This window comes from Podarcis pityusensis (assembly GCF_964106645.2).
Source record: "Podarcis pityusensis genome assembly, chromosome: 3".
In the NCBI taxonomy this organism is placed as follows: domain Eukaryota; kingdom Metazoa; phylum Chordata; class Lepidosauria; order Squamata; family Lacertidae; genus Podarcis; species Podarcis pityusensis.
In genome coordinates this window covers 75,531,567-75,559,462 of record NC_138026.1, presented here as the reverse complement: position 1 = coordinate 75,559,462, position 27,896 = coordinate 75,531,567, and the positions used below count along the sequence as shown (strand labels likewise).

Below are 27,896 nucleotides of genomic sequence, written 5' to 3'. Positions count from 1 at the left end.
AAAATCCACAATAATGAAACAATACCTTTAATGCCCAGGGAAAAACTTGTCAAAACATATAATACCAAGGAGATTCTTGCCTGCTAATTAGAAATATCAGCACAATTTCATCAGAATGTATTGCTCCTTTGTTGTTAAGAGACAGATTCTCTAAGCAAAAGGTATTAACTACTTCCCAGATGTATTATCCCAGGAAAGCCTCTTCAATAAATGTTAATGATTAATCGGTGCCTTCATTGTGAAATGTAAATTCTATTAATGAAGTGGGAACAATGAATGGGTCTCTCCCCAATGTCCGCCAGGTGAAAACAATTTTAATTCATCTCTCTTCATTACTCAAGAAAACTATGCTAAGATATATGACCAGATACCTTTGGGAAACAATGTTTGTGTTCATCTGGATTAGAGAGAGATCCAGCTACAGGAGGGCCCAATATTCAATATTGCAAAGACTATCTGGGGAATTGAGAGGAGATAATGAAAGCAACCCACATATTACAGAGAGAGATTATCAGATGTATATCCATTATAGGGAATAAATACCTATTTCCAGGCAATAATTATTCTCCAAGATTTCACTAACACAATGCAACAGAGGGCATAAACCTGGTGTGACTTGGAAGTCGCTAGGCAACCAAGTCTACCAGGCAGATACTGGTGGACCCCTCATCACAGGCAGCTGGTTTCTCTAGAATACCTATATTTTCCTAGATAACACATTGGGATAGAGATATTTCACTCCACTAGTTTTGGCTACAGTCCAACAGGCAAGGCTGGTTTAGGGAAAGGTCTCTCAGAAAGGTGTGCCCTTTGGAAGGTCAGAGGTGAAATTATTCCCCAAAGTCGGAGGAAGCCTACATATGGACCAGCAGAGAGATCATCCCTTTCTCTGCCCTCTCCATGGAATTAATTCTGGTTTTCCTGGAGCCCCAGGGTCAACCCAACCACAGCATTCCAAGCTACACCTTGTTCAATCAGGCATGGCTGATCATGCTACAACGAGGTTAGGCCAACCTGAGCTGTGAATCATTTCAGACATAGTAATAAAATAGCTTTTCATGAGAAGGTGAGAAAAGCACAGAAACATCATCTCCATAAAACAAGTTACATACTTCCAGTTCCTCATCACCCACTTATGCTCTCTAACCAATTCATGGTATGGAAGAAGTCCTGTGCCGAAAATGGTAGTCTTAAAAGACCTCCAGCAGATTCACCATTCCATTCATAGCTATATAGGGAAAGGGGGCTGAAGAGACCAAGTCTAGTTCAGTGACTGCCCAGAAAGCATAGGGTGGGAGATGTTATACAACAGGGCCACAATGGATCATTGTGAGAAACAGTTTCATGTGCAGTGAAGACCTACAATAAAATGTCTTAGATCAGGCACGTCCAACAGGTAGATCATGATCTACCGGTAGATCAGTGGACATTTGTGGTAGATCACTGGCAGATCACTGGCTCCCCACCAAAGAAGCTCAACAACTTTGGCTGCCCTCAAAAAGCTCGATTTTTTTTGCACTGCACCCCCCAAAAATAGGACCTTCCTCCTCCCCAAAAAAAGCTCAACAACTTTGACCTGAACCCCCCAGTAGTTTTTCTGCCAGTTTTCACTGCCAGTTTTTAACTCTAAGTAGATCACAGTCTCTTGGGAGTTGACCACCCCTGTCTTAGATGATGTTTTGCAAAGATAATTAGTAAGGATCAAATAGGTAAAGGTAAAGGTACCCCTGCCCATACGGGCCAGTCATGTCCGACTCTAGGGTTGTGCGCTCATCTCACTTAAGAGGCCGGGAGCCAGCGCTGTCCGCAGACACTTCCGGGTCACGTGGCCAGCGTGACGAAGCTGCTCTGGCGAGCCAGCACCAGCGCAGCACACGGAAACGCCGTTTACCTTCCCGCTATAAAGCGGTACCTATTTATCTACTTGCACTTAGAGGTGCTTTCGAACTGCTAGGTGGGCAGGAGCTGGGACCGAAAGACGGGAGCTCACCCCGCTGTGGGGATTCGAACCGCCAACCATGCGATCGGCAAGCCCTAGGCAGTGAGGTTTTACCCACAGCGCCACCCGCGTCCCTAAGGATCAAATAGGATGTTCTTAATGTAGTCTGCCCCACCTTGTTTCATAATGATGGTGATTTATTTCATCCTGTTCCCCGTAATATACTCTGTTTATCATATGGGGCCTGCAAGTTCCCCTAATCCACTTCCTTCCTGCCCTATCATACAACCTATTATTCACATCACATGAGGAATTATAAATAATCAGCTCAGGTGTCTTGCAAAGGAGACTGGTAACAAGTAGTCTTTCCATACTTTAGTGAGTTTTAAAACCTAACTTTTCACCAGGTGTGACTTTGCTACGTTCCCCAAACTACAAAGTAATTTCTGCAAACAGAGCTGAAACCGACATGACAGCAAAGGGAATGGAAGGTCAAGATTTTAATTCTTCTTCCTGCTCTCAGCTTTCAAGATCAGAAGCTTTCCCTTGAGAGAAGCAATGTGGATTTCACAAAAGATCTTGAGAAGTCTGGTCATATGACACAAAATAATAAAAAGCAGTGCCAGAAACTTGGCTGAGAACAGTGTCAGCAGAAAGGAAAAAGAAATAGGTCAAGAAGTAAAAAGTTAGGAAAAACTAATATTGTTATTTCTGCAGCTTTAAGTTTGCCTCCTTATGTGCATTTTGACAAGATGATCTATGGATATGTAATGTCAGAATGATAACATACTTGTCACTAATAAAAATGCAACTAATGCAAAGCTCCAAAAGTAGTTCTGGAATTTACACTAAGTTCCCTTGAGTCATGTACATTAGATAGAATCAACCTTATTTTTTCATGGATCTTTAGTCACTCCTGAGTGCAAACCACTGCATTACAAACACCTGCCTTTCAAAAATAACACAAGAAGTGCCTTTTTAGAACATGGTGGTCCCATGATGGAATACAAATAGCCATGGGCCCAGTTCTGGGGGAAGTAGAAATTCTGAGGATCTGACACAAATGAAAGAAAGCCATGTATGTCAAAGCACACAGTGTGAATGAACAGAACAGACAGATGACTCCGCAAGTGAAGACACTGGAAGAAGTGCAACACAAGGGTGGTTGCATCTCAACACCATCATACCCTTGGACTCTGCATTTATTTATTTTAGATGCTGATCACATTCTTTTTCCATGGTTAATATTGATTAGAATCCCAACTTCACCCACAGCTAGGCATAGAAAAGGGTAGTGGAGAGAGAGGGTAATCTATCCTCCAACTATATGGACCATGAGTGGCCCTCCTTTAGTGACTAAGCACAGAGCAGGGAAGAAATAATGTCTTTCTCCCCATTACTTTATCTCATTTCTTTTTAGTAGAAGTTGACTATTCCCATATCAATTTTGCTAATTTTGAGTTAACACTCAGCAGCTAACTATAGGTCACAAACAAATGTATACATATAACAGAGCCCCCAAACCTTGAAAAACAACAGAACAACCACTTTAGGAGGCAGAAAATTGGGGCAGAAAAGTGATGGGCAGGAAAAGGGTTACGTTCCCCATCTCCACTGCTATTTCTCAGCTCCAGTTTTCTCCCTTCCAAATCTGATTTTCTTTTCTAGAGTACTAAGACTCTGTTACAAATGTTTGAATTCAACATACAATTAGCTCTATGCAATAATACATAACATTTCCTAATGGGGATGTGGAAGACTCAGATTCAATCTCTACCCCGTCATTAAGGTTAGCTGGGTGGCCTTGGGCAAGTCTCCCACTCTCTAGAACCTCCTTCATTAGGGTTTTTCTGAGGATAGGAGAGTATTGAAATCCACCCTGAGCCCTTGAATGGAGGGGAATGATTACCAAGATCTCATCATCCCAAAAATCTATCACAGAAAACTATATTGTAAAACAAAATAGAAGTCCAGCAATACGAGGAAAAAACTCACCCCTCTCATAATCATCCTCAGCTACCGCCTTCGCTTGAAGTCTTTGAAGCTTTCTTATTAAGGATTTTATCTGCATTAATTAAGAGACAATTAACAGTATTTCTATGAATCTTTATTTTCTATTGAATTCAAATCTATATAACTGCATATATGATAATAACATTTCAAGTGTGTCAATTTTGGCACACTTAACTAGAAAATTTCTGAGGATACTTATGTCTTATAGATTTCAAAAGCAGGACAGAGCAGGCATCGAGATATTAGAAGAGCATTTCACAAGCTTTCAAATGAGACAGGTTTCATGTTTGATAATACCCATTCACATGCAAATCTGAAAGCACAACTACAGAACAAACTCTGAATTCCGTCTCCTGCCTTTCATGCTTCAGCCAAGAAATATGACGCCAAATAGTAATAATTCTACCTAATTTTAAAATAAGCCTGAAACCATTAAGACTAAGCAGTGAGCTAAGAACCAATAACCCAAGGGGAAAGACCTCTGTGAAAGAGGATGGAAGTGGCATGGAGGGAGCTATGGGGAGCATAACCAGGGAAAACCTAATGGCAAATGAGGCTGTGTTGGTTGGCTGCTTATGTATTGCCAAAAAAGGGAGCGGGGAGGAAATACACTACCAAAAGAGAGGACATCACATTGAATAATATTTATATGTATAGAGGCAAATAATATGATAGAAATGGAAATACATCTCACCACAGCGGAAAGACTGTGGCCTGGTGATCTGTGTGTCTGCCCAGTCTGCTTTCCCAGCTGCTACCTGCTGGTGGCAACTTCAAGGCCCCTTTTAAACTGGAGTTGGGCAGAAAGGGACTGGAGTTGACAGAAAGGGAGCAGGTAAGGTAGGAATTTTTGTAAGAGAGGAGAATGCGCACTAAGGAACTAAAGGACCAATATGATGGAGGATGCACTACAGGGCATGATGGAGCTGAATTTTGCATGTTGATTAGAACTAGCCAACAACAGTTCCATAACCATATTTTCCAATCCACACTACAAATGCCACCAATAAGTGCAACAACTGCTTCCTGTCTTGCACAACAAGCTGTGGATTTGATTTCAAATTCCTATAACACAAAACAGGAATGAGGAAAAACGCTAACCTTTAATATACTTTGGTTGCCCAGCAAGCAGTCCTGTAGCACTGGCTCATATTTCTTCATCAGGGAATCCCAGCTGTGATCGCTAACAGTGTTACTACTTTCATAGCCTGAGGTCACAGAAGAACCAGCAGATGCTGCTTCCAAAGACTCAGTTGAACAGGAAAATGCAGCATTCGAATGTGAAAGTGAGTGTGATCCACAATCCAGCACTTTATCATCTTCTGCAGTCTCCCTTGGGCACTTGTGGTCTTTGCTACACAGAGAGATGGATGAAGCCCACAGTTCTTTCCCTGAAGTTCTTTGTCCCTCCCAAGGTACATGCAAATTAACATTTTCTGCTCTTCCTGTTTTGCATGTTTGCCAAGCTTCTTTAGGCTCTCTACAGTCTACTGGGTCTCCAATGCCGTTTGTTTCACAAGCTGAATTTAGCGAGAGCTGTATGAAGCTAAAACTTGAATTAAAGTGATCCTGAGGACTGAAAGAGCTACAAGGCATGTCCTTGCTTTCAGATTCCTGCTTGTTGTTCTCTTCCTTCTGATCCAAAGCATGCATTCTTTCCTTCTCCTGTGTTCCACCAGGAAAAGCAGTCTCCTTCACAGAGTCAAGCAAATTAGTCTGCTGTGAGGATGAGCTGGATGCAGGCAACAGATCTCTTTTATAGATGGCAACTACAGGACAAACAGGTTGAATTAGATCTTCTGATTCCGGCACTGTGAAATCAGCCAGGGGTCTGAGACTGTCTGCTTTATTTCCAGCAGTAGGCGACCCAGTTGCCACATCTGGGGAAACCGAGGGACTGTTTACACAAGCATTACAATGTAATGTATCATTTTTGCATTGCCTCTTCAGAAAGCAATTTTTAAATTCTCTGTAGTGTTTTCTGCCATTATGCTCAAGCCCTTTGGGGCCGAAGGGTTCACAGACAGAAAGAGGCTGACATCCTATCTGCTGCAGCACTTCTGTTCTCATGTATCCTGGCCTCTTCACCACCCTCTTTTTGTGAAAAGAGCCCGCAGGCAGTGAGCCATCCTGGACCTCTAAAATAAAGAAAATGACAAAAGGGTCACAACAATATTTTGCCTTGTAAGGGAACAGCTTGTGGAGAAAATTACTTCCCTGAAATATATACATAGGCTTAGCTTTTAGCAACATAATGCTGCTGAGAAGTAGAAACTAAGGGGCTGGCATCTGGTATAACACAAATTTCAATAGCCCATGTATTATTCCATCCATTCAAGTGGTTTGTGCCCACATTTCTCAACACATTCTCCTACTTTTCCCAGGTCTGTAATTTCACCACTTTTGCCAATCTATTTAAATGTGTGCACATTAGAAGTTGCACATTTGAAGTTGCTCACTATTTAAGCAATGAACCTGGATTTTAGAGAGAACAATGCAGATAGAAGGCAAAGAACCAGCCAGACTGGTTTAAAGCTGGCTAGGTAGCACACTTATTCTGATGACACCTATCAGCCTAGAATCTAGAGATAACAAAAGTTATTATGCAGAATGTATATCTGAAATGTTTTATATTAAAAGATAGACTTAAGAGACCGATATAATTCACTCTAACCATTTGGCTGACATATTTGGCTTATAACTCTTGGGATTATGCACATTATCTATTATGTGTATAGATCTGTATCTGAATAGATAGGCACAGCCCTTGCATATGAGATCATGGATTTTGGATTTCATTCCATCCCTAGATACAGGGACAAGATGTACGTACACATGTCTAAGTGTACATTATGTCAGCCATTCAAAGTGATTGGCACTTGGACAGCTAACTGATTGACCCATTCATGCCCTAGAACCCCTGGTTTTCAACAGCATTTAACTAGGGCATTGAGTTTTAATTTCCCCAAATTTTATAATGTTTTAAATTGTTTTAATTATTTTATTGTTTTAATGTATTGCAAATTGCATTGGGGGCCCAAAAACTGCCTAGTAATGCACATATAAATAAAATATTGCAGAGTACCCTTCTCCCCACCATCATCAGTGGAATGTCTGACAATGCCTGCTGGTTATTCTAACCCTGCACACATTACTGTATTAACTTCACTCTTCCTTGTACTCCATTGACAAAGGCATAGGCACACAGCCCTGGTGTGACGTTGTGATGGATAACCCTCTTCCCCCACTCCTCCCACCCCTTTTTGTTCATGCCTTTTGAAGACTGAATTACAGTTGTTTTCTCTCCACCTGTGCTGTCCCTCACGTTGAAAATTTAGCAATAAGATTCAGACTGCCTGCTGTTAATGTGAAGAATAATAGCAGCTGGACCATTTTCCTATTGCCTATTTCCGATTGTAAGCTCCTTGGGGTAGGGACCTGTCATATCAGTTCCTTGCAAAGCACCATGTACATAGATGGCACCATATCACAGAGTGCTTCTGTTCCATTTACAATCACAGAAATTCCTCTGTGTGCCATAATCCAGCTGCATTTCACATTCAATTCCAATTTTCAACTTTAGCTTCAGACCTGTTTTCCTGGCCTGTTTTTATTTTCAAACATTAAACTTTTATGGTCTACATAAGTGCTTCCACACATTTTGAGCCTAGTATGGCTTTACGGATAAGTGTATAGCCGTACTCCAACACATAAGGAATATATAAACCAGTTTCTATCAAAGACCTTGCCACCATTTTTAGGGCCAATACTTTCCCAAACCCTCTGAATATATGAAAAACAAAACTGTTGTGTTCTGAGAGAACCACTGGTTCAATTACCCCAGTGTTGTGTATTCCAACTAGCAGTATCTCTCCAGGGTCCAAATCAATGCCTTTTGCAAAAAGCTTTCTCCAGCTGAGATATTTCTGACATGTTTTGCCCCTTTGAGGTCTTTCCAACTGGCCAATGACTTTGCCTTGGTCCCCAAGTCACTGCCAAATACCTCAAACCCCAGTCAGAATCACTCAGACATAGGAGCCAACTCCTAGGGGCTGAGGTCTCTTTGTACACCCCCATTAAAGTATTGAGGTGGCCAGCCCCCACCCAAATTTGATTGCCATTCAAATAGTGTGTGCACACGCCACACCTTTGGATCAATTATGTGGAGTGGGGCTAACGTGCTCCCCCAATGTTTTATTCAAGTTGGCACCCCTACACTCAGATAGCTCCAAGCTGGCACACACTCATGCCCAGTCAGCCCCAATGCTCCCTAATTCCAGATCTACTGTCACACCAATTCACTCCCCTTCTCCCTGAAGCCCCCATTCCAACAAAATCTGAGTCCCTCCGCAACTCCTCCCTTTAACTGCTGCAATTACCACCACAGAACCCAGCCTTATGTTTACCTTGCCAGTCTGGACCCAACAACTAGGATGCCCCTATTTTCATCAGAGAAGTGTTGGAGGGTATGCAACTACAGTGGTACCTCGGGTTAAGTACTTACTGTATTTTTCGCTCTATAGGACGCACTTTTTCCCCTACAAAAATTAAGAGGAAATGTGTGGGCGTCCTATAGAGCGAACGCAGGCTGCACGGCTAAGCCCAAAGCCAGAACAGGGAGTGCTCCGTCTCGCTGTTCTAGCTTGGGGTTAGCTGCGCAAAGCCTCCGCAGGATAGTGGGGTAAAGGCACCCCGCTGCCCTGCGGAGGCTGCAAAGGCTGTCCCCAAAGCCAGAACAGCGAGACGGAGCGCTGCGCAGCGCTCCGTCTCGCTGTTCTAGCTTGGGGATGGCTGTGCAAAGCCTCCGCAGGGCAGCGGGGTGCCTTCACCCTGCTGCTCTGCGGAGGCTTCAAAGGCTGCGCTCTGGGGGCTTCAGGCAGCTATCTGCAAGCCTTCCGAGCGCAGCAGGAGTTCCCGCTGCACTCCGAAGGCTTGTGGATAACTGCCTGAAGCCTGGAGAGCGAGAGGGGTCGGTGCACACAGAGGAGAGCTGTGCAACACCCCTTCAGTGAAGTGGGAGGAGAAATGGAAGGGGCTTCGTTTCTCCTGCTGCTTCGCTGAAGGGGCGCTGAGCAGAGAGGGGGAGATTTTTTTTCCCCTGTTCTCCCCCTCCTATGGTCTGGTGCATCCTATGGTCCCGTGCGTCCTATAGAGCAAAAAATACGGTAATTCGTTCCGCAGGTCCGTTCTTAACCTGAAACTGTTCTTAACCTGAAGAACCACTTTAGCTAATGGGGTCTCCTGCTGCCACTGCGCCGCCAGAGCACAATTTCTGTTCTCATCCTGAAGCAAAGTTCTTAACCCGAGGTAATATTTCTTGTTAGCAGAGCCTGTAACCTGAAACGTATGTAACCTGAAATATATGTAACCCGAGGTACCACTGTATAAGAAACAGCGAGTGAGAGAATACAAAAGAAAATACATGCTTTCTCCCATCTTTCTCCTCCCTCATAGCAGAACTATGGCAGGAAAGGACAGCCCATTTGAATATGTGTTTGTTGCTTTTAAAGAGAATATACCTATCAATTTCGCAGTTTTGCAAAGTCTTCAAATATACCTTCATAAGCCTTCAAGGATGGCACCACCCAGTGAAGCAAGGAGGCACTGAACTACACCAAGTCAAGTCATAAAATGAACTGATTAATGTTTGTTTGTTTGTTTTTCAAATCTGCATCACCTTGCTGCACAAAGCAAGGTTACAAAGGCTGAAATACCACCTGTTCATTTAAACACACCCACATACACAGAGTGCAAAATTTAAAAGCAATATATACCATTGCTGTGATGTATCATTAAACGATAGCTTCTTATAAGACTGAAAAATCCTTTGCTGCTTTCAGTCCCCTTAACATGTCTTTAAATGGCACACTACAGTAGAGAAGTGCATATTCAGAAAGCAGCGACACTGCACACTTTTGGAAACAGGAGGAACACCAGCTGGCAAGTTGCTTCCTGTTATTCACATTACTCTTAACTAGAGGAAAGATCCTTCTTGTAAGTTTCCTATTCCCAGAAGATACCATCTGCTGCAAGTAGTCATGGTTTAACTTTAAGCAAGCCACTTAAACTGTTTGGGTTAAAGAACAACATTTTACATTGCTGATCAGAGTTCTAGTAGGAAACAACACTAGGAGTAGGTTTGCATCATTTCAGATGCAAACTCTCTCCCCACCTCCATGGGCTTCCGAAACTGTGGTCCATCGACCACCAGTGATCTGTAAGCTTCATTCAGGTGGTCCACAATATATCTGCAAATATGCAATTAAAAATCCTAACAGCAAATAGCACAGCACATTACAATTGCTACCACAGGCAGAAAAAAAAAATCACTAAGTAGCATACCACGACCCTCAGCAATTTTCAAGCACTGAGGAAATTTTGGGGGGAACCACTGATCTACCCTGTACGATTTTTTTTCCGGGCGAGTGTCCGCAAGCCTCGCGCGCCCGGCAGGAGGTCCCGCCGGGTGCGTGAGGCTTGGGGCGGCAGCCTGTCGCCCGAAGCACGCGGAGCCCTCCAGAGGGTGCCCCGTGCTTCGGGCAGGTGTGCGCAAGGCTTGGGGTGGCAGCCGTGGCGGGGGGGGGGATAAATTTTTTTTATTCATTCCCCCCCCCAAAAAAAACCAGGTGCGTCCTATGGGCCGGTGCGCCCTATGGGACGAAAAATACGGTACTCCACTCTTTATTAAATATTTGATTTGTATGATCCTGGAATCTTGCTGTTAATCTTGCTAGCTCTGCATATTCTAACATTTTATTCTGCCAGTCTAATTTTGAGGGAGTAGAATCTCCTTTCCATACCTTAGCAATCAGAATTCTTGTTGCTGCTACTGCTTACATAATTTTTTTCCTTACCCTTTTTGGAATTTCATTGCTCATTATACCTAATAGGAAGGCTTCAGGCTTCTTAGGGAAGGAACATTTAAACATTTTTTTAAGTTCGTTATATATTTTTCCCCAAAATTCCCTGGTTTTTTTGCAGTTCCACTACATGTGGAGCATAGTGCCTTCTGCTTCCCTGAATCTCCAGCAGATGTTTAACCTAGATTTCTTTTAAACTGTTTTTTTTTTTAAACTGAGGATGCTTCTGTCGGTGAAATCCACCATGTCATTTTTGGTTCTAGTAAGTCCTCATATTTAGCCCACACAATATATAACGGTTTCCTAATCACATGGTTCAGAAAGCCTTTGTGGAGTTTAACCTTCTAGTATCCCAAATAGGCATGCCAACCATATCTATTATTGAATCCTTCTAGATCCAGCAAGTCGGTATTTTTCAACGTCAGCCATTCCTGAATCCAAGAGAAACAAGCTGCCTAATGATACAGTTGTAATTAAGGTTCTGGATGTCCACATCAGTAATTTGAACCTTACTATTAATCATTAAAATATGTAGTAAAAAAAATACAGCTTTTATACTGCAAGGAGCAAGGTCAAGGACTGGAAACACACAATACTATGAGCAACTGGCTGACCTGTATAGGGAGCCACCAGAACTGCAGTTTGGGTCATCTCCCTGGACAGTAAAGTGATTGTAGATTCTGGCCAGGCTGATCCAGGCTAACCATTGGGCTCCCATAGGCCAGACAAACTATAAAAGACTTCCTGTTTAGGCTGAGGTTTCCATGGGCAATAGCTGTCTTCCTGGCTCTCAACTGACATGGCTTTGCTCCTCACTCGGACCCCTGCAGTGACTCCTTGCTCTCAGTGCTAATTTAACAGCTGCTTATAAAATAATTTACTGTAGTTCAATTTTCTACTTCACACATGCCCCTCACATTAAGAAGACCAACCCTGTATGTGTATTTTTTTACATCACTTTTTACTGTATTTATTGCACAGATGTACTGTATGTCCAATAAAAACGGCTGGGAAAAGATTCCAGTCCTGTGCTCAATGATTTGGTCTGATTTGCTGACAATTCTAAGCAGAGGATAGCTTGAAAATTTAGGTCTCTAATTTACTTCAAAGTAAGCTCTGTTAGGTTAAGTCAAACTTGTTGGAGTTAGGCTACTTGTATACAAAATGGTTTTGTTGAAACTCAATATAGGATTTTAACAATATTTTAATGGGTAGCATTACCTGGTAGAATGTGATGTCTTGTATGACTGTCACCTTTGAGGAGCTATTTAATAAGTCACTCATGTCTCAAGCTATTGGCTGAAAGACAAATCTTTGGCCTCAACGCCACTCGCTTCTGTCAAAACACCTGGTGAGTGCTTCAGTATAAGACTCATCAGACAGATAAAAGGCAGCACGACAACACGCCAACAGAGGCCAATTTAAGAAGCAAGCACAGTTTGAGTGTTCCAGATGAACTATTTGAATTTTTAATTTCACCAGGGGAATATATTGCAAATTAAGTGTCTGACACACAGTCCATTTGGAATGAGAATTGAGTTTACTGAAATAGAAAGCAATCTTCTAGCAACTCAGTAGTGATTGCCTATAATGAGAATAAGACAACAAACACTGAAGCTGCCATTTCAGGTCAATAAGTCAGATATGTCCAAAATTTGGCCATTCAATTTACCGTATTTTTTACCCTATAGGACGCACCGTCCCATAAGGCACACCTAGTTTTTTGGGGGGAAATGAAGGGGGAAAAAATTATTTTCCCCCCAGGTGTAGGGCTGGGGCGGAGGAAGCCTGAGCTTCCCCCGACCCCAGCCCCCAAACAGGCAGCTCTCTGCAAGCCGTGGGGGCCCAGCGCTGGCTCCCGCTGCTTGCAGAGAGGTCCGCGAAGCCTGGACGCGCTGAGCTCAGCGCACGCAGGCTTCCGCATGCAGGCAACTCTCCGCAAGCGGCGGGAGCCCAACACCAGGCTCCCGCTGCTTGCGGAGAGGTGCGCAAAGCCTGGAGAGCGAGAGGGGTCGGTGCGCACCGACCCCTCTCACTCTCCAGGCTTCAGCGAAAGCCTGCATTCGCCCCCTAGGACGCACACACATTTCCCCTTCATTTTTGGAGGGGAAAAAGTGCGTCCTATAGGGCGAAAAATACGGTAATAAAAATCTGGATTGTGTCTGATCTCTAGCTATCCCAATTATACCACTTTGGCTGTTCCAATATATTTACTGCATATTCAAAACTACAATATACGGTAATGTAATGCACAGGATCACATAAGATCACATAGCAGAATCAGGACATGTTATCCAGACACTTAAAGAATGGAAGGAAGGCAAAGGAAGGAGCACGTGCATTTGCAAAACCATTTAAGGTGCACTAATTACTCTTTAAGATGCTTCCCCCCAACACACATGGCATAATTCACAGAAGGAATTTCCTACTGATTGGGCTCACAATCATGATACTAAAATAGTACTATACTGTAAGATATTACAGGGGTTTATTCTCTCGCTATTCCCTTCCCACCAAAGCTCAAAACATACATACCCATCTTAAACATATTTAAAATGAAATTATTCCACTGTTAACCTGAAATTGATTTCAGGTTAAAGACAGAGACCAGCATAAATAAAGTTGATGGAAAACAGATCCTAAAACACCCAGATACAGTTTTTAAAAATACATTAAATTATTTTGAACACATTCTCAAATCTGGAATGAGTAATCTTTTGGAAATTGTAAGAACTTGATAACATCACCTTTCAATATGTTATGTAGCGAATTTTAAAAGTTCTGTTTTTCTGCTGGATTTTATTGAAAGCCCGTATTCTAATATTAATTTATACTGAAGGGCAGAATATAAATTCACAAAATAAATAAATAACGAGAAAAATCAATGAGATATTTTAAAGTTGCTAACAGCTGATCGATTCCTAAGGCTAAAATCCTATACAGGAGGGGTGAGGCCCCACTCACCCCACTTACATATGAAAACAAAGTTCACCACAGCCAATCACAAACAAACAACCACACCTTAGCCAACCCCAACCTCTCTCACCACCAAAGAAACACAAGCGAATAGTGAAGAGAACCCGCACAAGCGACGCTGACACAGAACCCCACACATACATTAAGTAAAATAGTAACATCGCCACCCGACTCCACCCCCACTCACCATGGCCCCCTCCACCTCTTTCCCCCTTTTCTTCCTAATGTAACACTAATGCAGGCATAGGCAAACTCAGTCCTCCAGATGTTTTGGTACTACAACTCCCATCATCCCTAGCTAACAGGACCAGTGGTCAGGGATGGTGGGAATTGTAGTTCCAAAACACCTGGAGGGCCAAGTTTGCCTATGCCTGCACTAATGTCTCAACAAATGAAACTGATCTGTAGAAAATGTAACTTGAAAAAAGAGACATTGCACATACTTTTGTAAGCCAAGAAACCTTTAATAAAAAATATGTTTTTTTAAAAAAACCATGAGGGGTGAGACACTTTTTTCAGGTGGTGCCATCAGGGGCTAGGCTGAGAAAGTACTCAGAGGCAGGAGCTGTGCTGCTTTCAATGCCTCCACCCATCCCTTCTGCCCATCCCTATCTGTTCTCTGCTAGACTTTGGAAGGGCCCACCAGAAGGCCCCTTGCTCAAGACCCTTTCAAACCAAAATGTTTTTTTAATCAGATCATTTTTATTCTTCTGTTTCAGCTATATTCATACACCTCTTGAAAAGTAACCTGGTTTAAAATTTAACATGAATTTAAATACAGAGTAAACACACTTCTCTCGAAACTGTATATATGACCCTGAGTTAATGCTTGTGTTTTTCCCCATGTAAATGAATTAACCAAATGGAAAATTGCTTGACCTTTCAGATCAAGCATTATTAATACGACACAGTAGGTCATTATCTTATTTATTATTGTGCAAAAAATGAATTGACCCTGTCAACCAAACAGCGTGGACATTCACTTTCCAAGTCACTGAAAAACATTGTTCTTTCTAGTTACTATCAGTGCTCTGAGCACCCTGCTAGAGAGTTTAGGCTTGTGACAGAGGCTTCTGGTATCCCAGTGGAGTTTTAGATATTTCCATTTGAACAAACAGAAACACAAAAAACCTCTTCTGAACTCAAGGGGAGCTTCAAAAGCAGCTAATCATGCAGCATGGTTGCCAGCTTTTTGAGGAAGTACAACCCTAAAAATCCCCTTGGACTCACAGAACTAGAGCGTGATAATATTCTCTTGATCTTCACTTCACCAAGAACTGCTCCATCTCTGACATCTCAGCTGTAGATATCCAATTGTGATAGTATGTTCTTTAACATTACAAATATTGTAACCCTTCCTCTGTCCTCTCGGAAAAAATACTGTTGCACACCCTAGTCATCTTTCACCTTGACTGCTGCAGTCTTCTGTCTAGCCTTCCACTGCCCTATCACCTCTATCTACCACCCTGCTGCCAAAATTATTTGCCTCTACTGTCACTCTAACTATGCAATATCCCTTTATAAATCCCTGCACTGTTTTCCTGTCTGCTCCCAGATCTTGTACAACCATTTCATCATTGCCTTCAAAATTCTTCAAGGTTCTCCACCATCCAGCTGCCCTTAATTTCTTAAACAAAAAAATGGTGATGGCTCCCTAAGTTGAGCAGCTTGAACAATAACCATCAGGAGCATGTGCTGTCGCTGCTGCTATTGTAGGGAGTGGGTGGGTTGTTTTGTGTATTTTTTATATTAGCTGTTTGTGTTTTTCTGTGAACATGTTTGCAGTATAATGTATATTTATATATGTTTAAAATATACTGTAAGCATCTGGAGACCTTTTGTGCGACAAGTGACTGACATATTTAATAACAAACAAACAAGTATACAGCCTTCAAAAATATCTAAAATTGTGGACTAGCTACCAGCTGCCACAAGAAGACGCCATTTGCATCTAAATATTGAATACAAGGTAAAGGGAGCCCTGACCATTAGGTCCAGTTGTGACTGACTCTGGGGTTGCAGAGCTCATCTTGCTTTAATGGCCGAGGGAGCCAGCGTACAGCTTCCGGGTCATGTGGCCAGCATGACTAAGCTGCTTCTGGCGAACCAGAGCAGCGCACAGAAACTCCGTTTACCTTCCCACCAGAGCGGTACCTATTTATCTACTTGCACTTTGACGTGTTTTCAAACTGCTAGGTGGGCAGGAACAGGGACCGAGCAACGGGAGCTCACCCCGTCACAGGGATTCGAACCACCGACCTTCTGATCGGCAAGTCCTAGGCTCTGTGGTTTAACCCACAGTGCCACCTGCATCCCTATTGAATACAAAGGCTATGTCAAAGGGATTTGGTGCTTTTAGACATATCTAGAAGTTAAATTAAAAATGAAGGCATTGAGGATTGAAGAGCTTCTATCATGCAAAAATATTGTATTTATCACAAGCATTCAGCCCGACAATCTTTCTAAGAAGGAAGCCATTTTGCCTGAAGCAGAAGTTATATACAGTACCATGTACATGCCACCCATTGTCACTAGCTAGAATCATAGAATTGTACAGTTGGAAGGGACTCCAAGGGTCATCTAGTCTAACTTCCAGCAATGCAATGCTGGAATATCAACTAAAGCATCCATGACAGACAGCCATCCAACCTCTGCTTAAAATCCTCCAAGGAAGGATAATCCACCACCTTCTGAGAGAGTCTGTTCCACCGTCAAACAACTCTACATCAGAAAGCTCTTCCTGATCTATTTTCTTCTAACTTGAGGAGAAAACAAGCTTGCTCCATCTTCCATGTGACAGCCCTTTAGCTTTTTGAATATGATTACATTATATCTCCCCTCAGTCTCCTCTTATCTAGGCTCACCATACCCAACTCCCTCAACTGTTCCTCATAAGGCTTCGTTTCCAGACCCTTGATCATCTTGGTCGCCCTCCTCTGCACACATTCCAGTTTGTCAATATCCTTCTTAAAATGCGGCACCCAGAACTGAATGAAGTACTCCAGGTGTGGTATGACCGAGGCAGAATAGTGGTACTATTACTTTCCTATACTTCTGTTGATGCAGCCTATAATAGCATTAGCATTTTTTGCTGCTGCGTCACACTGTTGACTCATTTTCTCAGATCCCTTTCTCAGATCCCTTTCCCATTTTTCTCAGATCCCTTTCACATGTACTAGTGGTAAGCCAGGTATCCCCCATCTTATATTAGTGCAGCTGGTTATTCCTGCTTAAGTGTAGAACCTTACATTTGTCCCTATTAAAATTGTTTTTGTTAGTTTGGGTCCAGTTCTTCAATCCATTAAGGTCACAGGCGGGGAAGACGGGATACAAATAAAAAATTATTATTATTATTATTATTATTATTATTATTATTATTATTATATTGAATCCTGATTCTGTCGTCTGCAGCATTAGCTGCCCCTTCCAGTTTGATGTCATCTGTGAATTTGATTAGCATCCCCTCAACTCCTTTGTCTAAGACATTTATAAAGATGTTGAACAACAACAGGCCCAAGACAGAACCTCATGGCACCCTATTTGACACTTTTTTCCAGGATGCTGAGGAACCATTAGTGAGCACTCTTTGGGTTCAGCCAGCCAACCAGCTATAAATCCTCCTAACAACAACCTCATCCAGCCCACATTTTACCAACTTGACACCGAAATAACAACTTACCAGTAAAAAAAATTAAATCCCTATACAAGAGTATGGAACTTCAAGAATCATTAAAGAGCAAAAGGAATCAATCAGCCTCATGAACAACAAACCCAACACTTTTGTTTCCATTCCATACAAGTTATTTGTTTACATCTGTATCATGCACGAAAAAGGGAAGCAGAAGTATTGCTGCAGGCAGTGTCATCAAAACAGAGGCAGGTTTCTCCAAATTTGCAAAAGCAATGGAGGGCATGAGCCAAATACAGCAACAAGCTGACAAAGCTAATAGAATTTGGCTGCATAAGCTATGAGAAAAGCAAGGATGTTCAGCTTGGATACCTACAATTCAATGTAGAATCAAAGTCTGCATATTTATTAATCTTCCCTTGGAATCACTTTACACACTGAGGCTGCAATCCTAAAATCCCACTTATATGGCAGTAAGCCCCATCAAGCCCAATAGAGCATACTTATGCCTTGGATTGGGCTGCAAGTTTATAAACATATTGAAGTTTATAAAAGTTGTCCCCATATAATAAAACTACTCAAATTTCACTTGATCCACAAAGTGCACTCAACATCTGGCCATACAAGTTTCGGGGATTTTCCTTCTGTTTGATAAACACACATTGGCAATTTCTTTTTCTCCGTTAGTAAGTATTTATTCAGGATAAAATTGTATCTGCATTTATTTAAAAGTAAGCTCCCACTGAATTCAGTTGGACTTACTTCTAAGTAAGCATGCAGAGGATCAGACTGTTAATCGCTCATATAAATAAAATTCCTCAGCCAAGCAATATTTGGCTATGGAAGTGTCCAAAAAAACAAAGCATAATGTCATTTACTGAATCAGACATCTGATCGGGTGATGGCTACTTAATAAAGTATCTGTCCGACTTAAGGACTTCCTGGGCTTCTTCAGCTGAAGAGACAAAGAAGTCTATTGATAGAGATCTTTTTAAAAAAAAATCCAGTGAAACAGTGTAGGCATTATATTGGAACTGAAAGCCTTTTGACTCTCTGGGGGACTATGAATAAAACTGAAAAGGGAACACCCAAAGGAGGCTTTAAAATGGGTTCCAAAGACTTCACTATTTAAAGAATTCTTCTCTTGGCAAAGACGGTTCACATGACTACACAAAAACAAACAGGAAGATGTGTAAAAGCTCCTACAGTTTCTTGATGTTTTGAGAAGATATGAGTAAAGATTTGCTGCAACTGCATCAAAGTCTTTATGAATATTTGTACTGTTTTTATTTTACTATTTATTTTTTTAAAAATTAATTATGTTTTTCCATAATAGGTATGTGATCACGTTTCCCTTCTACACTCAAAATCCAAATAAATATGCAAGATATTTAAAACAGAAAATATGATCCAGACACATATCCACTCAGAATAATCGTAAGGTTAGAATGCCCTCTGTAGGATTAAAACAGATGGTGAATTTCTTCAGATAAACTAGTTACCTCATACAGTGCAACAAGAAATAAAGGGAAAGTGCAGGTTGTTATATGCACATGCAGTTTGAAATACACAGCAATGTGTACAGTATCCTATGCAAGTTATTGAATATTTTGTTCACATAGTAGAATGTCCACATCATCAGCCATCAGGCTAAATGTGCTGGGGGTGGGATTAATGGAGGACCCTCTTTAATGTGAATGTGATAAGCAATTGATGCGGTAAAAAGGTTTTCAAACCATTTGAACAGATTTCTAAATAATTCCCAAGAAATATCCATTCTGCCTACCATATTTTTCACTCTATAAGATGCACCAGACCATAAGACGCACCTAGTTTTTGGAGGGGGAAAACAAGAAAAAAAATATTCTGAATCCCAGAAGCCAGAACAGCAAGAGGGATCGCTGCACAGCGATCCCACTTGCTGTCCTGGCTTATGGGATAGCCGCGTGCAGCCTCTCCCGGGCAATGGAAGGAAGGATCCCCAAAGGGCTGTGCTCCCTTTAAAGAGCGCACGGACCGTGTGTGCAGCTCTTGGGGGCTTTTACCCGAGGAGGGAGAAGGGCAGCCTTTCTTGGGCGGAAAGCCCCCAAGAGCCGCACACACGCTCTACGGGACTCTTTAAAGGGAGCGCTGAGCAGAGCCTACCACCTGCATTTGCTCCATAAGACGCACACACATTTCCCCTTACTTTTTAGGAGGGGGAAAGTGTGTCTTATAGAGCGAAAAATACGGTATTCTGTTTCTCAAATCAGTAAACTCAAGTAAAAAAAAGTTTACTTTAAAGATGGATGAAAGCCAATTCTATAAAATGTCTATCAGCAAAACACAAATCTTAGGAGCCATCTCCACTTCTTAGTAGGGACGCGGGTGGCGCTGTGGTTAAAACCTCAGCACCTAGGACTTGCCGATCGCATGGTCGGCGGTTCGAATCCCCGCGGCGGGGTGCGCTCCCGTCGTTCGGTCCCAGCGCCTGCCAACCTAGCAGTTCGAAAGCACCTCCGGGTGCAAGTAGATAAATAGGGACCGCTTACCAGCGGGAAGGTAAACGGCGTTCCGTGTGCTGCGCTGGCTCGCCAGATGCAGCTTGTCACGCTGGCCACGTGACCCGGAAGTGTCTGCGGACAGCACTGGCTCCCGGCCTATAGAGTGAGATGAGCGCACAACCCTAGAGTCTGGCAAGACTGGCCCGAACAGGCAGGGGTACCTTTACCTTACCACTTCTTAGTCACTTAGCTTTACAGCCATTCAGAAACAAGCTTAATAAAACCAATTGTAAGATGTTACCCCCCCCCCAAAAAAAGCTAATGCAATTCTAGGCTGCATCAATAGAAGTATCGTGTCCAGTACAAGGGAACTAACAGTAATGCTATATTCTGACATGGTCAGACCCCACCTGGAATACTATGTCCAGTTCTGGGAACCACAGTTTAAGAAGGATGTTGACAAGCTGAAACGTGTGAAGAGGATGGTAACCAAGATGATAAGGGGGCTGGAAACCAAGCCTTATGGGGAATGGTTGAGGGAGATGGGTATACTTAGACTGGAGAAGACTGAGAGGTGATAATGATAGCCATCTTCAAATAAGGGCTGTCATATATAATATGGATCAAGTTTGTTTCCTGCTGCTCCAGAGGGTAGGACCCAAACCAACTGATTCAAAGTACAAGAAAATAGATTCTGACTAAACATCGGCCCAGTATACCTGAAGGAGCATCTCCACCCCCATCGTTCTGCCCAGACACTGAGGTCCAGTGCTGAGGCCTTCTGGCGGTTCCCTCACTGCGACAAACAAAGTTACGGGGAACCAGGCAGAGGGCCTTCTCAGTAGTGGCCCCCGCCCCGTGGAACGCCCTCCCATTAGATGTCAAAGAAATAAACGATTATCTGACATTTAGAAGACATCTGAAGGCAGCCCTGTTTAGGGAAGCTTTTAATGATTGATCTTTTAATGTATTTTTAATCTTTTGTTGGAAGCCACCCAGAGTGGCTGGGGAAACCCAGCCAGATGGGCGGGGTAGAAATAATAATAATAATAATAATAATAATAATAATAAGTTGTTGTAGTAGTAGTAAAAGCTGTTCAACAGTGGAAAGGACTACCTTGGAAGGTAGTAGACTCTCCTTTGCTGGGGTTTTCTTAAACAGAGGTTGAATGGCCATCTGCCAGGGATTCTTTAGTTTCCTGCTTTGCAGGGGACTGGACTAGATGACCCTTAGGGCACCTTCCAATTCTATGATTGTGGAAGAGGGCTGTATTTTTAAAGGCACTCTTTACATAGAAAATGTAAGTGGCCTAAGTATCACATAATCCACCAGCAAAAGAGCAGAAGAGGAAATAAAATGCACTTCTCTAATTAATGTGAAGAAGCTTGGGAAGAGAACAAATAGGAAGGAAATTATTTTAGTGTGGGCATTGTGGTATCACTGTACTACATGAGCACAAAAAAACACAGAGGCTGGCTAAAGCTGACTAGTTTCAATGCACTTAAACATCCTTCACTCTGTGCTAGAGAGCAGCCCTTGTCTTATTTGAGAAAATACTTTGCAACTACCATATTTCAATACAGAAATGATTGTACAACTTTTATGTGTGAGAGAATGCATGCAGTGACATTTCCATGCAATTAGCAATCTATGGATTAACATACAGAGGTACAAATTATCGTGTGAAAAGGACATATACAAAACTTCAGAAAAGTCCACTAGGTATTACAGCTATCAAAAATGGACAACTTGTAATTCAGAGAAACAACAGAAACATTTAAGAAGCAGGAACACCAGAACGTATTAGTCCACAAAAGCCTATGCTGTAATAAATTTGTTATATCTTTAAGTTGCCACAAGAGTCTGGAAATCACTGCGTATGCCAGAAATCATTTTCAGAAAAATATCACTGAATTTGGTGGAAAGTATATTATCTCTTGGTTGATATGCATATTATTTGAATGTACTGACCTCTTCCAGACTGACACAAGACGATATACAATGAGCTAACAATCTAGATGTTAAGCAAGAGTCAGAGCTAGCTACATGAAAAATGCAAACATAAGCTGTTCTGCCTTGCTTGGTGATCTCACAAGAAATATGATAGGGACAGCTGAGTAGGCCTCTAAGATATCTGGAAAGATCACTTCCACAAAATTTCTCTTCTAAACTTTCCAAAGCACTATTCATACTAACAAGTGCCAACTTGATCCCGCAACTGTGGGTGCCCGGGGGTTGTGGGTGCCATGCAGCATACATGGCCCTGGTTCTGAAATTTGTGGGTGCCCGACCCCTTCACAGGGATTTTCGTGGGTGCCTGTGCAGCCAGGGCCCCAAGGAGTTGGCACCTCTGCATACTAGTATTGTGCAATTTGAAGGTTCTAAGTCAGATATCTTTCCAGCTAAAAGTAGAGTCAAACAAAACAATAACAGTGTGTCAATTCTTGTGGGTATTTCTTTGCCCCCCACTGTGTTCCAGAACTACACTTTGGATAAAATAAAAAAAATTCCTTCCAGTAGCACCTTTAAGACCAACTAAGTTAGACACAGCAAGAATCAATTTGAACCCCAAGTCATATGGCAAAGGCGTACAAACCTGCTCACCTGAACCACAATGATGAGGCACAATGATTCCACAATTGCTGGCTGCAAATGATGCCACACTCTTCATCCCAAAGTGTGTCTGAGCAGTATGCGCACATTTTCTTCTGCAGTGCAAAGAGGGATGCTTCAGAAGGATGCAACTGAGATTGGGAAACTAGTGCAGGGGGTGAAGGGTTAAATATACTTTCCCCAGAACTGCAGCTCCAATCTAAATCAGTCTCATGATTCCTTTTAACTTCCCCCCCAAAAAATATATATATGGGAGATTGGATCATGGTTGGCCACGCTTGGTTTGCCACCTTAATTAATTTAGTTTGATCCTCAGGGACAGACAATCCATGACCCAGATCTCCCACTTTTTTGTATTTGAAGATCAGTGAAGTGGCTTTGAAGAGAAATGTTTAACTGTTTCCTCCTCTCCCCCCCCCCGCTCCCCTCCCCAAAAAGCTGCTCCACCTCTGTAACTCTCAGCCCTTGCAAAGCTGAAGTTGGATTTACAAGGTGGAACAGACAGTAGTTACAAGATGCTTTTCTACATACTGTGTTTTTAGTACTCTGAGGAACAGCACCCCTCTTGGTTGTCAAAAGAAGAAATTTAATGACTTTCATCAGTACAATTTATGTTGCAACACTTGTGCTTTGGAACTCCATGCCTGTTGACATTAAGCAGGTGCCATCACTATACTCTCTTACACACCTGCTGAAAAGTGTTCTGTTTCATGTCTGCCCAGGCACATGTTTTCGCTATATCAATTTTTAAAATTGTTTTACATGTTTTATTGTGTTTAACTGTTTTTTATGTTTTTAAATATATATTTTTATCTTTAATTATTTTTTAAATCACAAGTGTTTACTGCTCTGGGCACCTTTGGGAGGAAGTGTTGGCCATTAAATAAACAAATCCTTATCTATTTTTCGCTCTATAAGACGCACCAGACCACAAGACGCACCTAGTTTTTGGAGGAGGAAAAGAAGAAAAAAAATATTCTGAATCTCAGAAGCCAGAACAGCAAGAAGGATCGCTGCGCAGTGAAAGCAGCAATCCCTCTTGCTGTTCTGGCTTCTGGGATAGCTGCGCGGCCTGCATCCGCTCCATAAGACGCACACACATTTCCCCTTACTTTTTAGGAGGGAAAAAGTGAGTCTTATAGAGCAAAAAATACAGTATTTTTTGTTAGTTTGTTTTCTTGGTTGGAGATGGGATTGGGGAAGTTGCAAGATACAGTTATCAAAGCAGACAGATAAATCTTGCCCACCAATCTAGCTTCTTCAGTCTTCTGAGAGTTGGCTGCACTTGCTTCATAAAGGCTTATCTAGATGATTATTTGTTACAATAACTAAAAGAGCAAATTCCAGCATTATGACCTGTAAATTCCTTATGTGGCAACAGGTCCAATAAGGGCAAGTTAGAAGAATGTCTTCAAACTTTAGACTTTCAGCTGATTGCTACCATTTTTGGTAGTAACAACAAAAAAATGCCATAGAAACAGCAACAGATGAATATATATATATATATATATATATATACACCACCCTAAATAACCAGGACTGTAATCATTCCACAATTAATGAATAAATATTGAACTGGTACTTTTACAAGTGCCACAAAATTTCACACTTGTAAGGGATTGATATTTTAGACTGGCAACTCCTGCATTCTGGAACTTCCTACTAACTGACATTAGGCAGAATGCCCTATCTATACACTTTTTGATGCCTGCACAAAAAGTTTATAAAAACTTTGTCAATATGCGTTTTCATCTGTAACTTTCGCTTATAATGACCTCGTTTTTAACTTGGGACTTCTACGAATAATTTTAATGCATTCCTTGGAAACTGCTGAGTGGTCCTATTTAAAGTTAAGCAAGATAAACAAATCCTGTTAAATCGACAAATACAGGTCACCTTGATATTCTGGAAACGACAACAGTCTTTACTCAGACTTTTGTTGTTTTAACCCATGTGCAACAACTGGACTCATTCTAGGTGCCTGTTTTATAGTTTTGTTTTCCATCTTGTTGCTGTTAATACTTCTGCTTTATACACGCTGTAAAATGAAATACTGTAAAAGAAACTTTACAAAAGAAGAAGAAGAAGAGCACAGCTCATAATAACACGTCCTGTCACAATATATGGCAGAGATGGGGGAACTGTGGGCTCCAGATGTTGCTAGACTCCCAGCTTCCCAAACCACTGGCCTTGCTGGCTGGGGCTGATGGGGGCTGTAGTTCAAGAGCCCCTGGAGAGCCCCAGGGCCCCTAGCCCCGGTATAGGGTGCAGTACCATAACTTTTACCTTGGTTTTTGTTTTTTACAATAACTTCCCTTCGTCGGATCCCCCCCCCCGCCCCATTTTTTCTCTGCAGGGCTCCTATGCCTTTAACCGTTGGAAGTCAACAAGTGAGGGACCTTCCCAACTTCTGCCTCTCTAGCCGAGGCGGCGACTGTTGGAGGCCCAGGAGCCCTGGCGAGGGAGGACGCGGACCGGCAGCCCCGCTTTAGTCTTCCTCCTCGCCTGCTGCTGCCGGGCTGCCCGAGTGCCGCCTCTAGGGGCAGCGGAGACAGGGAGGGGAAAGCCGCACTGAAACTTCTCCCGAGGGAGCAAAGCCTTCCCCCTTGCTTCCCGCCGCCTGCCGCTCCCAAGGCTCCAGGGGAGTGAGGGGGAAGAGGCGGCGCTTTCCCGCTCTCCCCCGTTAGAGAAGCGGCTCCGCCTGAGGAGAAGAATCCCGCTTCTTTTCTTCCCGCGCCCGCCGCCGGGCGTGGAGCTGAGGCGAGGAGGAACTCCGGCGTCCCCGCCGCCCCCTCAGCCCGAGAAGCGCCCAATCCTCACCGGCCTTCGGCTCCGAGCTCTCAGGGGTCCGACGCCTTAGGTCTCCTGAGGGGCCGCCCCCGCCGCTGCCGCCCCACATCCTCCTCTTCCGAGGCTGCCGTTCGTGGGCCGCCTCGGCCGCAGCCCCTTCCCCACCCCTTCGGCGGCGGCGGCGGCGGCGACTCGCATCCGCTGGAGCAGGCGGGAGCCAAGGGCTGACTGAGGCCGCCCCCTGGGCCGCTCCGGCCGGGCGGGGGAGAGAGAGCGCTCCCGGGACTTCTCGGCTCTGCCATGCTCGGACCCCCGCTCTTCCTCTTCCCGGGCTTTTGTGTGCCTTTTATCCAAGGCAGGACGGCAAGGAAATCTTTTCCTCTGCCCTGCGTCGTTTTGCTAGAGGCGGCTTCACCTGTTGAGCCTCTGCCTGTCGCGCAGCTGTCAAAAGCACAGAAGCCCTAATGGTCGAAATCTCGCTCTGTTTCCCTTTGCATGCCTCAACCAGTGCCGCTTTACAAGCTGTAGCTTAGGGCCCCACTCTCTTGGGGGCACCAAAAAAATTTAAAGGAAAGAAAACCTGGATGTACATTTCCAAAATATAAGATAAAAAACAAATAAAATAAAATCTACATGCAGCAACAGTGTTTTGTGTTGTGTAGGCTCCTATGCTGTAAGTAATGGGCCCTGCCTGCTCCCTAAAATATCACTGGTTTGCTCATTTCTATATATAGGGTGCCTACATTCTGCATGGACTGATCGCATGGCAACGATGTGCAAATGGCTTTAGATACCTATTAGGTGCATAAATTACCATATAGCATATATTCAACACAAAAACAGGAGAATTTGTTGTTGACAAAGGACAGCTGGACATATAAAGGGCACCATTACCTTCAGTAGCTTAGGGCCCCATCAAACCTAAATCCGGCCCTGGCCTCAGCCTCTACGTCCCACACATTTGGGATAATTAAGTGGGGGGGGGAGCTCAAAAGGGGAATTAAAGTTATTAGCTGAGCCTGGGCTGGAAAGCCAACCTATTCCCCTCATAGACCTCCCATTCCGAGGACTGATTGTTAATCTGCTCTCAGAGTTGTAGCTTCTGCGAGGGGAACTGGGGGTCTCTCCTAACAACTCTCAGCCCCTTTAACTGCAGCTCCCAGGATTCTGTGAGAGAAGCCAGGACTGTTTCCAGTGGCATGATACTGCTTGAAATGCGTAGCACAGATGATTCTTTTCTTGCTTATACTGCCTCTGTGCTTATTAGTAACCGGTAGCAGGCTGTATACCCTGTATCTTCTGAAGTGTAGGGGGAAGTAAATCACACCTATGGATCCAGAAGTCATTTGTGCTCTGCATAAAATTGAGACACAGCTGCTTTCGGTAACATTTCCAGGGCCTTTCGCTTTGCTTTGTAAAACTAGGGCTTCTTCCTGTTAAACTACACACACACGGCTACTAGCATCAGACTAAGCAGGCCCATGACATAATAAGCCAGAAGTAAAATGGTAGGACAAGAGGTCTTTGATGTTTTGGGAATAAAGTTCTGTTACTCTGATATTTTGTAGCTTCCCCATATAGTACAGAGCTTTTGTTGTCAAGTAACTCTTCCCAGTAAAATGTTGTTCCAGCTATGTTGCTGCTTAGAAAATTTATTCCACTGTGGTCAAGGTTGTTCCCTTTAAACAGGAAGAGTTTGCTGTTTACCTTTCCAATACAGTGACAAGAGTTCACCATCGACTAATTGTGCAGTTTGATAGATCTCCAGCATAGATCCCTGGAGATCTTGTTCCATTACATCAAGTGTTGATAATATTGTTCAGCCCAAGGACCACATTCCCTTCTGAGTAACCTTCCAGGTCATATGCTGGCGTGAGCACAGCCAGAGGAAAAAGTGGGGGAGAGCAACAAATACAAATTTACTTTTGTACAGTAGGCTAGCTTCTACAGACACCTCTATTTGTCCTCCATCAAGACAAGAGGCATTGTCAGGGTTTGCAGTTCTATAGTTAGAACTGCTTCGAGAAGCAAACTGCTGGGCAGCACTGGCTAAACTGGAATGAGGAACCAAATTTAAACTTTATTTGCATACAAGTTGGTGGGAGAAAGGGAACTGAATCAAGTCTCTTCTGCCTGCAGAGCTGCAGGCTTAACAACTCTCCATTTATTTATGAAGGGTGTTTATAGGGGACCATTCACCCTGAGTAAAGCAGGTGACAATCAAGCAATGACTGAAATGTACTATATTCTTTTTATTTCTGTGAATGTTTAAAAATAATCCTCAGGCAGGCTGAAGTATAACATATTAAGGCAGCAAAGGATACAGTCCACAAGATGTCACTGTAGGACTACATCAACCAGTAATACTCTAAACCTAGCTCATGTTCATCTCTGCAGAAGGCAGTTTCTCTGTTTCAGCATGTAGGACCACCCAAACATTTGTATTTCTTTATGCATCTTACATTTAATTATATTAATATATTTTGTTCTACACTTGCTGTGCACCTTGATGTTCACTGTATATAACAGCACAGGATACATTTTTTGTAAAATAAAAATAGATTTATATACGTGAAAGGCTGACAAACCCAGA

At 42.9% G+C, this 27,896-nt stretch overlaps 1 protein-coding gene across 7 annotated transcripts in view; it reads right to left on the bottom strand.

Annotated features, from left to right (window-relative positions):
* Positions 1-25,829, bottom strand: part of DISC1 (DISC1 scaffold protein) — a 164,384-nt gene extending 138,555 nt beyond the window's left edge. The window contains exons 1-5 of one of the 7 annotated variants that reach the window (XM_080997684.1): positions 25,334-25,828; positions 24,410-24,551; positions 22,505-22,608; positions 5,054-6,090; positions 3,935-4,004 (exon numbers count right to left, since the gene is read on the bottom strand). In XM_080997684.1, the coding sequence (XP_080853810.1) occupies positions 3,935-4,004; positions 5,054-6,090; positions 22,505-22,571 (1,174 nt within the window). In that variant the 5' untranslated portion in view covers positions 22,572-22,608; positions 24,410-24,551; positions 25,334-25,828. Of the gene's footprint in view, positions 1-3,934; positions 4,005-5,053; positions 6,091-10,047; positions 10,201-22,504; positions 22,609-24,409; positions 24,552-24,912; positions 25,309-25,333 lie in introns of those variants that run through there. The other 6 variants (XM_080997688.1, XM_080997685.1, XM_080997687.1 and 3 more) reach the window with 6 other exon arrangements.
* Positions 25,830-27,896: the final 2,067 nt, after the last annotated feature.